The sequence below is a fragment of the Saccopteryx leptura genome, chromosome 1 (genome assembly GCF_036850995.1).
Source record: "Saccopteryx leptura isolate mSacLep1 chromosome 1, mSacLep1_pri_phased_curated, whole genome shotgun sequence".
NCBI classification, from domain to species: Eukaryota; Metazoa; Chordata; class Mammalia; order Chiroptera; family Emballonuridae; genus Saccopteryx; species Saccopteryx leptura.
The window spans coordinates 164,788,940-164,801,911 of NC_089503.1; the positions used below are offsets into that span (position 1 = coordinate 164,788,940).

The 12,972-nt window shown below is 44.5% G+C and overlaps 1 protein-coding gene across 5 annotated transcripts in view; it reads left to right on the top strand.

Moving 5' to 3' along the window:
* The first annotated feature begins 639 nt into the window (after positions 1-639).
* The window catches only part of DENND1B (DENN domain containing 1B), a 158,494-nt gene continuing 146,161 nt past the window's right edge, over positions 640-12,972 (top strand). For 3 of the 5 annotated variants that reach the window (XM_066379883.1, XM_066379885.1, XM_066379886.1), the window contains exons 1-2: positions 3,700-3,913; positions 5,740-5,804. In XM_066379883.1, the coding sequence (XP_066235980.1) occupies positions 3,897-3,913; positions 5,740-5,804 (82 nt within the window). In that variant the 5' untranslated portion in view covers positions 3,700-3,896. Of the gene's footprint in view, positions 804-3,699; positions 3,914-5,739; positions 5,805-12,972 lie in introns of those variants that run through there. The other 2 variants (XM_066379884.1, XM_066379882.1) reach the window with 2 other exon arrangements.

Consider the following 12,972-nt stretch of genomic DNA (forward strand, 5'->3'; position numbering starts at 1 on the left):
GCACCTTCTGCTGTGGAATGATACCTTTGCACCTAGTAATGGACTGTGATTTGTTGGCATGTACTGTCTTCTTTTTTCTCCTTGAAGTTGATCATATAAAGGATATGTCCTGTTTTGTGTCGTTCTTTTTCTTTTTCTTTTTTTTTAAAGATTTTATTTATTGACTTTCGAGAGAGAAAGGCAGGGGGAAGGAGTGGGAAGCATCAACTCATAGTTGCTTCTTGTATGTGCCTTGACCAGGCAAGCCCAGGGTTTCCAACCAGCGACATTAGCATTCCAGGCTCTATCTGCTGTACCACCACAGGTCAGGCTCGTTTTGTTCTCGTATTTCAAGAGAGCAGCACGTGGCCCACAGGAATGTGAATGTGTTTTGACAATTCCTCTATCATTAGGATTTGGGTTACTTAGAGGGTTTGCTGATTCAGTTGGACGGTGGATGTGCTAACGCCATTGCTAATCGGACGTGATGACTTGCTCTCCCGAGAGCACTGAACGGGCGTGGGCAGACTTGCCATACAATGAACATGTTTTTCTTCACGGGAGTGTCTGGTGGGTGGGGTCAGGAGAGTCTTGCCCAGTGAGTGACCCAGGGTAACACACATACACCGCCCTGTTTCTTATGGCCCAAGTGAGGCTCCTCAAAGGGTCCGGGAAGAAAATTGGACTTCTCTGATTACAGTCTGGGGGGGGGGGGATACTCTGTTCTAACCTTTCTTCTGAACTGCAAGGACTGTTTTAACTTTTCCGATGTCTGGAAGATTGGAGAACAATGGTAAAGGAGAAACGGCAGAAGGCAGTCAGAGGTAAGAAAGAGCATTTGATGCTATAATTTTCAGCAAATCATCTGAAAAGGGAGTTGTGAATGGGGGTCTCTTTGCTGTCTGGTCTTGGAGACTTTTGCTATGCTTTCCACTAACTGTTTAGCCACAAAAGCAAAAGATACCACTTCCCACTTGAATTTTATAAATATTTGGATATATTCAGATCAGGTAATAAAGATGTTAGGAATGATCTCATCCCTTTTGTTCCCAAACTGGAAGACTATTTTTAAAATTTTTTGGACTTGACTTTCAAATGAACAGAGAACGCTAACTTTACAGGCTATAGGAGATGTGACAGTAACTTGGAGAAACAGACTTTCAGGAGAGATTTTTGCTCCTAAATTGTTTCCTCTACTTTCTTCTCCATCTAAAAAGTACTCTTTAAATGTCATTTTGAAGGAGATTTTCCTTTCCATTCAAAATAATGATATTGCGACTAAGTATACAAAGCAATGTGCTTGGAGAGTGTTCTTAAACAACACTTCATCAGTTGATCCTAAAGGGCAGGTCCCACTAAAATATTTTCAAGGTGGTTTTCTGAGGACTTCAAGAACTTGGACTTGTTTATGCCAACCAGGTGGTGGCGCAGTGGATAAATTATTGGCCTGGGATGCTGAGGACTCAGGTTTGAAACTCTGAGGTCGCAGGTTTGCGGGTGGAATCATAGACATGACTCCATGGTTGCTGGCTTGAGCCCAAAGGTCACTGGCTTGAAGCCGAAGGTTGCTGGCTTGAGTGCAAGGTCGCTGGCTTGAGGAAGAGGTCACTGGCTCTGCTGGAGCCTCTTGGTCAAGGCACATCTGAGAAGCAATCAATGAACAACTACTGTGCTGCAACTATAAGTTGATGCTTCTCATTTCTCTCCCTTCCTCTCTGTCCCTCCCCTCTAAACAACAATAACAACAACAACAAAACAAAGAAAACAAAAATAGCTTGGACTTGTTTAAATACTTTATACAAAGAATTTTTCTTCCATAACAAATAAATGCTGCTAAATTTATACCACTGGTTAAAATAAACGGATCACCAAGATAAGTGTATACAAAATTCTCTTTTTTTTCAGTAACTTTTAACAAATCATGCAAATTTTGCCCATATGCATATCTACCCCTTTTACCTGAATAATATCAAAATAGATCAATTAATCTCTTGATTATGGTCAACTTTAAAGCTGATTTAAAAATACTTGTTTGGTTTGTGCCTATGTAGTATTTTCCCTTCATATATCTAAAATAAATTAAAAAAAAAAACCCAAACAATATTTTATTATGCTAGGGGTATAACTATCACTTATATCCCAACAAATGGGTGGGGAAAACATATGCATTCCTATGTCCACAGCACAAATTAAAAACTTGTGTGGGCATCCCAGGTAGGTTCCTTTTATTGGAGGAGAATTAATTATAATGAAAGGAGAAGTTCTAGAAATTTAGTAACACTTGGAGCAGAAGTGGTTTTTATTTCACAGAATTTTTTTTTCAAGCTTTTGCAGTATAGTCAGTTCATGGGTAGACACAGTTTGATTTGGGGGAGAAGAAATGTCTGTGGTACAGGTGGCCTAATTGTGAAACTGAAATCCACAGAATAATTTCTGAAAAGGTCAGACAAAATTTGTAGCAATTTTAAACTCGAACATTGCATTGTTCATGTGATATACAACTAATTATTCTCAATTCTACAAATGTAGGAACTGAGAAATTGAAGTTAAGTGTCTCATCCAGAGTCAAGTTATGACAACACATTCTGCTAAAGCATAACTTATTTTTTTCTTTTGTTTGTTTCCTCTAATGTCCTGTTCTCATTTTGGATTATTGGGTCTGTGGCTTTGCAATGTACCTGGTTGCGTTGCCCAAGTAACACCCACCTTTGGCAAGAACATTTCAAATGGGTGTAGCTGAGTTTCTTTTTAGGCCCTTGAGTCTAAATTCTGAATTGAGCTTCTGAGTCTCCTTGGTTGACTGGGACCTGTCATGATTCACATTTTTCAGACTACATTTGGTTTCCTCTTGCAAGAATCAAGTTGGCAGCCTCCCCTGTTTGGGTGACAAACATGGTGACCAGGTGTCAGAGGTAGTTACTGTTAGTGGGAGAAGTCTCCAGAAAGTGTCTGTAAGTGTCCAGCCATGGACAGTCCTTAGCAGGTTCTTGATGAGACTTTTCTTCCACGTCTTATCCGAGGATCCCCCCGATGAGGGCTAGAACAGACAGAGGTGTGTGAGGGGGAGGTCATTCACCAGCGTCAGGTGGACTGCCCTGTTACCCACTGGGCTAACTTGCTGTGTCACCACCTATAAAGTGCTGATCAAAATATATGTCACCTGGAGTTATGACAAGCCCCCAAATGGTGCACATACCTGTTCACCTCCTACCTCATGCTCTGGGCATTTCTAGTTGCCCCTGGACCTCTGGCTTTATGGGCTCTCTAGAAGGTCTTCAATGCCACCTGCCACTATGTGTTCAAAACTTAGTCCTTGTTTGTGCTGCATTTGCAGGGAGGTCTGTGACACCCCACGTGTGCAGGCGAGTGGCACCCTGACCTGTGGTTACCTACGCGGCCTATTTGGCAGGTGCACGTGGGTGGACGTCCTTGCCTGAGGAGGGGGTGGCCCTGGATTTCAAATCGTGGCCCCCAGGCCATAGCTGAAGGGGCAGCAGGGGAGTCCAGGCTGATAAGGTGCAGGCGAAATGACAGGAAACGCCTCCCGCCCCCACCCCCAGGCGCGTCGGGGACAGCATGCGGTGCCCAGGCGCTGGGAGTCCAGTTCTGCGTGGAAAGCGCCGCCAGCAGAGGCACTGTCCCCGGGGACAGCGGGGGCGCACCCGCGTGGCAGGACGGGACGCGGAGGGGCAGCGCGGTGGTCAGGTGCTCAGGTGCGGCCGCCCCCCACCCCACCCTCGCCCCGCCCACTTCCTGGTCGGCGGCGGCGGCGCAGGAACTGAGGCCCCGGGCGGCGGGGGCACGGGCCGCGCCCGCTGCTGTCACAGAGGCCGCGGCCGGGCGCGGCGACATGGGCACCTGGCCGCTGTGAGCCGCCGCCGGCCCGCGCCATCCCCGAGCGCGCGCGACATGTGACCATGGACAGCAGGACGCGGTGAGTGCGCGTAGGCCGCGAGCCTGGCCACGTCCCCGGCGGGCGGGCGCCACTGTCGCCACCGTGCGCCCCGCGTTGTCCTGGGGCTCCTCCGCGGGGCCGACCGGTCAGCGCGCCGGGTTTCCCCCCCGCGGTCCCCAGCGAGGCCCTTCCGGGGTTTTTCTCCTCTCCCGCCGCTCCCGCAGGGGGACGCGCCCGGAGTCGGGGCGGGGAGCTTGCGAAACCCGCATCCATTTAGATAGTATGTTCACCGGCTAGCCCAGCCTGCAGCCCTGCGTGCTGTGCCCCGGGACCTTCAGGAGGGCGAAGGCAGTTTGAATCCCTGCGGCGATCTTGCTTCCTGTTTTCTCTTCTGAAAGTTACTTAGCGAAGAATTTCTTCTTTCTTCCTTTACTCCTCTTTCCTGACTATTCCCCCTCCCTTCGCCCCGCGACTTTAAAATAATGAATATCGTGTATATTTGTATTACTGTGGAAGGCTTCCTAAAATGTCACAGTGTAACGTAGACAATTTTTTTTTTTTTTTTTACGCCTAAGAGACATAGTAAGGAATGTTAGGAAAATTTTGTAATTTAGAATGATTTTCTGCAGTGTTTGACCTCCTGGGGGTAGGGAAGGGGGCGAGGTAAGATTTACAAACTATACTCTTTGATGTTAGTTGGATTATGGGGGAGGTGGTCCCCACACCCCCTAGTCAGATTATCACCACTGAAACAAGTTAATAGTGGGAGGAAATGTATATTGGCAAATTAATTTGTATGGCTTGTCACTTCCTGTTTCTAGAGTCTTGTCTTGTAAATGCAACTTAAAAAAGAAAAAGGAATGTTTATTTAGAAGCCCAAAGTGGTAGGAGTGTCTTGGAGGAAGTGGATGTTAAAAACAGCCCATGTACAAACAAACGAAGGTCTCCTTACCAGGAAAAACTAAAATATATTAACACCTTGGTCACGTGGACATTGTGGTAATCAGACTTCAATCTTGTATGGTCCAGCAGAAAGAGATGAAAACAGAGCTCTGTTTTGAAAAAAAAAAAAAAAAAAAGTATTTTAATAGATTTAAATTCACTTTTTGAAGCTAAGCCAATGAATACGTTGAATGTAGGAGAACTTAGTAAGGAGTTGATCTTTTCTGAATGACGCAAAGCAACCATACTGTTCCCAGAGGAGAAATCGAAACAGGAGACAGATGTCCAATTTCCCCAAAAATAACTGGCATAAAACTCAGCTTTTTGTGTTGGCCTTGGAGTCTCTGTATACCCTGCTATATGAAACATGCTTAAGAAGAGTGTTTACATCTCAATAAAAATACGGACAAAGCATCGCATTTAAGGAGCGTTATAAATGTTTCATGGCAGTCTAGAAGGTGGCAGGTGGGACCAGGTTATTGTAATTTACACTTATATTAGGAGTCCTTTGAAGAAAGTCTGAGACCCTGCTGTTGAGCTCTGCAGGATTCTGTTTTGATTCAGTAAGAAAGACAGTGGTGTACGTTAATTACTTAATTATTTATAATGTCCTTCCAGGTGTATTACTTAATTTACAGTCCTCATAATTATTCTGTGGTGTGACCAAGGTACTATATAGGTGAAAAAACAGGCTTGGAGGTTAAATGTTTTGCCCCAAGTCACAGAACTCCTAAGTCTCAGATCTTGTAAGTTGCTAAACTGGGGGGGCACCTTCATTTCTGCTACATTGTGGACATAGAATTGATACAGCATCTACTGAGACAAGAACAAGATTCACTTTTAGAGTTATGAACCTATTGACCTTATAGAGATGCTTATATATGCCATAGGGAAGAAATATAACGAAGGTCTTTTTCATTTAGGGAAAATCCAGAAAGAACCTTTGACTTGGTACTGAACGTGAAATGTCACACCTCTGAAAATGAAGGTATGTGTGTTTAGCTAATTCTTAAAATGATCCAGTCCTTCAAAACAAGGGTTTATATGGTAGACGCCTGGGGCATGGGAGTTTCGGGATGAAAATTCTCCATGTGTACTCTGTACCTATGGTCTCATGTTGCTGGAAATCAAATAGATGCTAGGTCTTGGCCCTGAGCGTGTAGAAATCATGAATGTTACCTGTGCAGCCTAATGTTCAGGTGTGTGCTATCCATACAATTTATACCTCAGCCTCATGTTGGTAGATAAAGGTTTGGTGGGAGGGCACGCCTTTTCATTTTTCTTTCATCTTTGGAAATTTGCCATATTTCCCCGTGCATAAGACCCACCCTTTTCCGAAAAATTTGGGGTCTAAAAACTGGGTGCTTCTTATACAGTGGTTGTCAAGTCATTTAAGAAGAGTGGCATTTCAAATGCCATAGATGGAACTGAGGACGAGGCAATATATGAAGACAGTGATTCGTCATCAGACAGAGATAAGGACAAGCTAATAGATGGGAGTTTAGACAGTGATGAGGAATTGTATGAATTTTATGATGTAATAAAACTTGAGTTCAGTAACTTTATGTAATACATTTTACTTTTTCAAATTTTGGGCCCCAAAATTAAGGTGCATCTTATACATGGGAGCGTCTTATACATGGAGAAATACGGAAGCTCTGTTGGGAAAACAGTTGTGTTAGGCTTGCTCACGTTGGTTTACCGGCTGCAAACATGTTGCCTGATAGGTGCGTGAGCACATGGCAGCACCACATGTGTATGGTCTGTGTAAGGCTATAGGTGCTTACACTCAGGGCGGATGGCCTGCCCACCACTGTGAGGGCCCCTTTTTGCTGTTCATTTGCCAGAGAAGCGGTTTTCCTGCCTGTGTACTTGTCCACCATTGGGAGACTCTATTAAACAGGAATGGCCCTGCGCTTTCCGGGTCCACAGTTCCTCTACCATCTGCCTGCATCCAGCGTGAACCTGCCCCGCCTTGGCCACTGGCCTTAACAAGCTCCTTTTTAAAACATCAGTGGAAATTCTCTGCCGGTATAGTGAGAGCCACACCAATTCTTCCTAGGTGTCCAGAACAGCCCGTCCCGTGGGGTTTTACATCAGTAGCTTAGCGCTTTCCGAGGAAGGTAGACAGCAGAGTGACATCTCCTGGAAGAGTTTCAGCTGTCAGTTTTATTCAGCTTCCTGAAAAGACAGGAATACTTGGGGATAGTGACCTTTGTCAGTATTTTCCCCATTTTTGTCGTGTGTATGTGTGTGTGTGTGTGTGTGTATGTGTGTGTGTGTGTGTGTGTGTGTGTGTGATGGTGGAGAAGAATGAGGGCGATCTCCCTGCTCCTTTTCTTACCAGTGTGCCCTGTGTGATGTGTGTTCATGGATACTGCCAGTGTGGTTGGCCTGACAGCGTCCTCGGACCCTGGACAGCGGGCTGATGGCATGCGGGGTCTATGGAGACCAGTTGTCCATTCCTGGTGGACAGTCGGCTGACACTCCTAGCTGCAGAAACTGCCCAGTAATTATATGCTTTTTTTCTCCCCTTTTAAAGCAATTATGTGGTCTTAAGCAATTTGGAGCTACACACCTTAAAATAGAGGAGCCCGCCCAGCTGTGGGGACACACGGGCATGACTAATTTTAGGTAGGAAGTCACACACATTCCTAGCCCCAACAGCTCTGCCTGCTGCACCTTTGTCCTGTTGGAACAATGGCAGTACCCAGTTCTGTCCTGGTCAAGAGGTGAGCAGAGGGTGTTGGGAGCCTTTTCTGATTCAAAAGACTAATCTGCTGCTGGTCTCCAGGTACTGAGGTGTTTGTCCATTTGCATACTTTTCAGGCCCAACCAAGTTCTCTTTGAAGACTCAAATCCACACATAGTTTATCCAGCTTCAATGTTAATCTGTCCTATAGTAGATTTATAGTATAAATCAGTCTTCAAAACGCCTGCCCTGCCCTGGCCGGTTAGCTCAGTGGTAGAGCGTCAGCCTGGCGTGCGGGAGTCCCGGGTTCGATTCCTGGCCAGGGCACACAGGAGAAGTGCCCATCTGCTTCTCCACTCCTCCCCCTCTCCTTCCTCTCTGTCTCTCTCTTCCCCTCCAGCAGCCAAGGCTCCATTGGAGCAAAGTTGGCCTGGGCGCTGAGGAGGGCTCTGTGGCCTCTGCTTCAGGTGCTAAAATGGCTCTGATTGCGGCAGAGCGATGCCCCAGAGGGCAGAGCATTGCCCCCTGGTGGGCATGCCGGTTGGATCCCGGTCAGGCGCATGCGGGAGTCTGTCTGACTTACCTCCACGTTTCCAACTTCAGAAAAATACAAAAAACTCCCCAAAAAACAAACAAACAAACAAACAAAAAAACGCCTGCCCTGATGCTAGCTAAGGGGTGTGAAATTGAGAGTATGATGTTTCCAAATATTTTTTTAATTATTTTTTTTACTTTGATACATATTAAATGGAAAATGCCTAGAAATTATTAAAGAATAATAATTTATTTAAAGTTACTGCACTATTCTTATTTAACTGTCAGTAAAAATCTATTAAATAAGAGTCTGATATATGCATCAGTGTAAAGTAGGATTTTTTTTTTTTTTTTTTTTTTTTTGCTACTGTGTAAAGGAACCTGGATGTTGTTAATGCAGGAATAGACCTGAAAAACGAAATGGGTAAATTAGGATGCTTTAGGGGACAGATGTAGAATCAGTTTAGACAGTAAAGAGACCTGCTAGTTCCTGGAAGAGGAGGTCTAGCAGTAGGTCATAGAAATTGTAGGCTCCATCTTCATCTCGGGTCTGCCCCCTCCCCCCAGTGTGGGATCGGAAGGCTCGGAATCCTGTGGCGGTAGCATGGCAATCAGAGAAGTTGCATCTCCGCTTTTCATGGCCCGCTTTTCATGGCCCTCGTTGGAGCCAGGAAGTTTCTTCCCCGGAATCCGCCAGGACTTTGAATCCCAGGGACCCAGGCTGGTCCGGGCCTGACCATGCCAGAAGTCATCATTGACGGTGTTGCAGTAGAGGGGTGCCTGGGGAGGTGATCACGACTGATGGACTATAAACACTTGGCTTAGAATAGATGTCGGGAAATCAATTACAATGCGCTTTGAGTTCCTTTGCACATTAGTTTACTTTCGGATGACTGTTGGATCCAGTCAAAAATATGATGATGCTCAGGGTAAGCTTGATTTATGCCAGGATTTGGAAACACCAGGGCAAGATCCTTGACATGCTTCTCTTGTTCACTTTTCAATGGAGACATCGCTGATGCTTTCATGTATCCTGAATAATTTAGATCGTAAGCATCCTCACAGACAGATGACTGTTCACCAGGTTTCAGTGCATGATTTGTAATGGCACTAGAAGTGGAAATATCACTTGATATAGCTAGCACTTTCCAGGTGATCCTCTTCATCTGGTCTATCTGGACTTGTTTACAAAGTGTCACATGGAATTTTTGGAAAACAACACCGGGCAGTGGCTTCCTAGAGGGGCCCCTGCAAATTCAAAGACAGCCATGCAGGGCGTGGGCGGCTTTCCTGGCCTGTGAGTGGAGTTCGTCTCCTGTCTGTGAGTGGAGTCAGATCTGGGGGTTTTCCCTAGGCTGGCTGTTTTCCTGGCAGGGCAGCTTCCGTAGTTACTTCTGTTCCAACCACCCGAGAGGGCAGTGCCAACATTCAGCTCATAATGCTGCTCCTGGTGGCTCTCCAAGCCCGTGGCTGCTGTCACTTTTCTGTGCTGTCTTTGTTGCTTCCCAGCAGTTGGGGAAGAGCAGCCAGCCCGGGGGCCGCTTCTCACTGCTAATAACAGGACTTTCTGTCTCCACGCTGCCCCGACCTACCCCGAAGGGACTGGACTGCGGAGAAAACGGAGAAGTAGTGTTTCCTCTGTGGAAGAGGGGAGATGCCTCGTCTTGGGGTTTTCCTCCCTCTGAGGCCGTGGCCCTGGTCCTTGGTCAGCTTCCTCTTCTGTGTTTTGTTGCTAGTTTTTCCGGAGTAATAGCAGCAGCAGCTGATCCTTACATGGCGGTGGTCTATGCACGATTCTGGGTGTTTCACATGGGCTGATTAAGAGATGGGAAGTGGTTTTCTATGTTTTGTGCATGGAGAACCAAAGCAGAGAAAAGGAGAAACTTGCCAAGTGGTTTGGCTCCAGAGCCTACAGTTTTAATCTATTGCTTTTCAGTCTATTTGATCTATTTTTTTTTAAACCCACTGGTCTATTGCCTCTCCTAATCTTGTATAAACTTAGTATAGATAAGGTGCTTTCTGATCATGTGAGGAAATGTTAGAGGAAGTTCTATGGGGTACAGGTATGTAAAAAGAAAAAACCCCACAGGAATGTGGTATCTTCCCTGAAATTAGTGAAGAGAGTCAAATTCCACATAAAATATTAACTTTTTCCTTGTGCCTATTGACTCTGGCTCAGGAGATGCCCCTCCCTCACCACTCCTCTTTGTCTTTTTATTTTTGGTTTTACATCTCCATATTGAGTGAATCTGTGATCTAAGAGGTCTGGCTATGTATTTGTAGTTTTCAGCACCTCTTTAGCAAATCTTGTTTTCTTTGTTTCTTTCCTTTCAGCAGGAAGGATTTCTCTTAGGAACGAGTCTCTTGTTGCTTTGCTACCAACTTTCCACGTTTATTGGCCCATTCGGCTGAGAGAAAGTGTAGCCATCTCTCTGATCTCCATAACGTGTGAACAGCTTGACTTGGCTCTTTCTCTTTTCTTAAATCAGCACTTAGACAATTAATCCTAACTTAGTACCCCCATGCCTGTTGCAAAAAGGTATTTCTGAGCCCACTTGGCATTTGATGACTTTTTGTGTCAGGGATACTGTTGACACAGAATCTGCCTGTAGGTAGCAGTCATTGTGTTCTTACAGACATGTTCAGTGTAGGAACATACAGTCCAAACCTGTGTCTGAGTGTCTACTGGCCCTGCTTAAAATAAGCTCTTTTAGAATCGGCTCCAAGTTGCTGATTTGTGTCTTGAAGGAAAAGGTTTATTCTGGTGTTCGGTATGTCTGGTGAATATGGACAGAATGAATGAAAGAAAATGGACCTAAGCACAGTGCCTGTCCGCTGAGCAAATGAACATTGATCGGACCACTTCACGGAGAGCTGGTTGGTGTGGAAGTGACCTTGTGTCTATGTGACGGTAGCAGGGACATTAGATGTGTGTGAACAAATGTGTGTATCTGGGGCTGGGCTATTTAGGGGTGCCCTGTGCTCATGATTTTCTATTTGGGACCCATATCTTACTTCTTATATGACAAGATTTACTGGGACAGTTGCTGTATGTGGAAGTATTTGGAGGCTGTCTTAAAACCTGTGTACACCCTCCACACATGTACCCAAACCCAGCAAAACCCTGACATTTTAGACAGTAGAGCTTTAGTGAATCACACATACAATGAAGTGGGTTAGGGCACTTTACCTATCACCCAACATGGGGAAAAAAATCTGTGAGTGAAATGTGGTGATCAGGTTTTGGCTTCAGCTTGATGTTCATTAAAGAACTCTTTCTGACACCATCTTGATCCGCCTGCATGGGCTTAAGTTATAGTCGTCTTGACTGAAAGCATTAACTTTATACCTGAGGTTGTTGAAGTCAAGGAAACTTGTATTTTCTCATTCCTGCCAAGCAGGGTCTAGATTTAATGTGGCACTAGTGTGAAGAGGGCCCTGAGCTCAGCTCTGTGTGTGAATCTTGGGGGGTCAAGGGTTGGATGGGAGAGGTGACAGGCAGGGAGAGAGTTCTGAACTGATGGAGCGAGGCACAATGTGACATCTTGTCAGTGCCCAGATGGGTACCACGTGTTGCCTAAAGTTGGGTGGAGTTTTCATTCCTATTCCAAAGCTTGTGTGAATGGCTCAAAGTTAAGGGTACATTGCTTTTGGTATAACTGTTTCTTTTTAATGAAAATGATCAAGAAGCACTTTTTCTGCTGCTGTTACCTTGGCAGCAGGTTGGGTACCTTTCTGTTTCCTCAGAGCCTAAAACAGTATCTGACCCAAAGTCCGTGCTCAGCAAATATTTGCTGAATGGTTGAAACTTCGTGTTTAAGGCACAGAGATGGGTTTGAAAGAAAGGGAGTGGATGTGTCAACAGTCTTGGGAGTTTAATAGTTGTTATGAAGTTCATCTCTTCTTTAGAAGTTTAAACGACATTATTGAAGAGGTGAAATTCGTGAAAGAGATGCTAAAAAAGAAGTTACTGAATAATAATGCTTTTGCCATCTGCCTCGTGCCAGTGCATTCTGTATTGAATTTGGTCTTTATTGCCCTGGCTTGTGCTAATCGCTGGATTTCAGGATTTGGGAGGGCATGCACCTCTTCAGATGTCTTGCAGACTTCTGGAGGGTGACTTTCACACAGCTGATGTTCACTAATGACTTAAGTTATACTCTGTTATTAAAGTGAAATTAATAAAAGATCGTGCTGGATTTTCAATACCTGTCTTGGATTTAAAAAATATGTTCAAAAGCTTTAATATAAAGAACTTAAAAAGGCTAAAGATTTTTATCATCACAAGCAATAGGTGCTTGATATTTAAAAAAAATTTTTTTTTTATAAGGGACTGTTGATAAACCACAGATCCTGTAACTTCGTAGGCAAAACTGGTAACGATCAGATAGGGCCTTTTCCTCTCTCACTTCCTTCTTCTTTATCATTCAAATCTGAAAATAAAGCATGGTGCTGTTAAGGTTAGTATATCTGATGGTCTTCTGCAAATGTAGAAGTGTCCAGAAATTAGTCATTTCAAAACTGTTTTGTCTTGGTTTGGTAGCAGAAATGCACCACAATAGGGATGTGCTCAGTGTTCAAACTGAACATTAACTAAAATGAAACAATCCTATATAATTTTAATGGTAACATTTAGACTTACTGATTTTGGTAAAAGATGACTGAAAGTGACTTATGAATTCATGCAGAACACATGGGTTGAAATGAAACCAATGAAATAAGTCCAGATGTGTCTTAGTATGTGGGACACGATAAGTCCACGGAGTCTATGCGTTATAAAGATTTGTTGACTGTTGAGTTTCTTTTGAATAAACCTGTATAGAAGTGGTTCAGAAAAAATTCTTAAGTAGCTTTCTATTTTTAATATTCTGGTATATTTTGGATATGATGTTTAGAAGAGGAAGTTGTGTAATATTTGGGGTATTTTTTA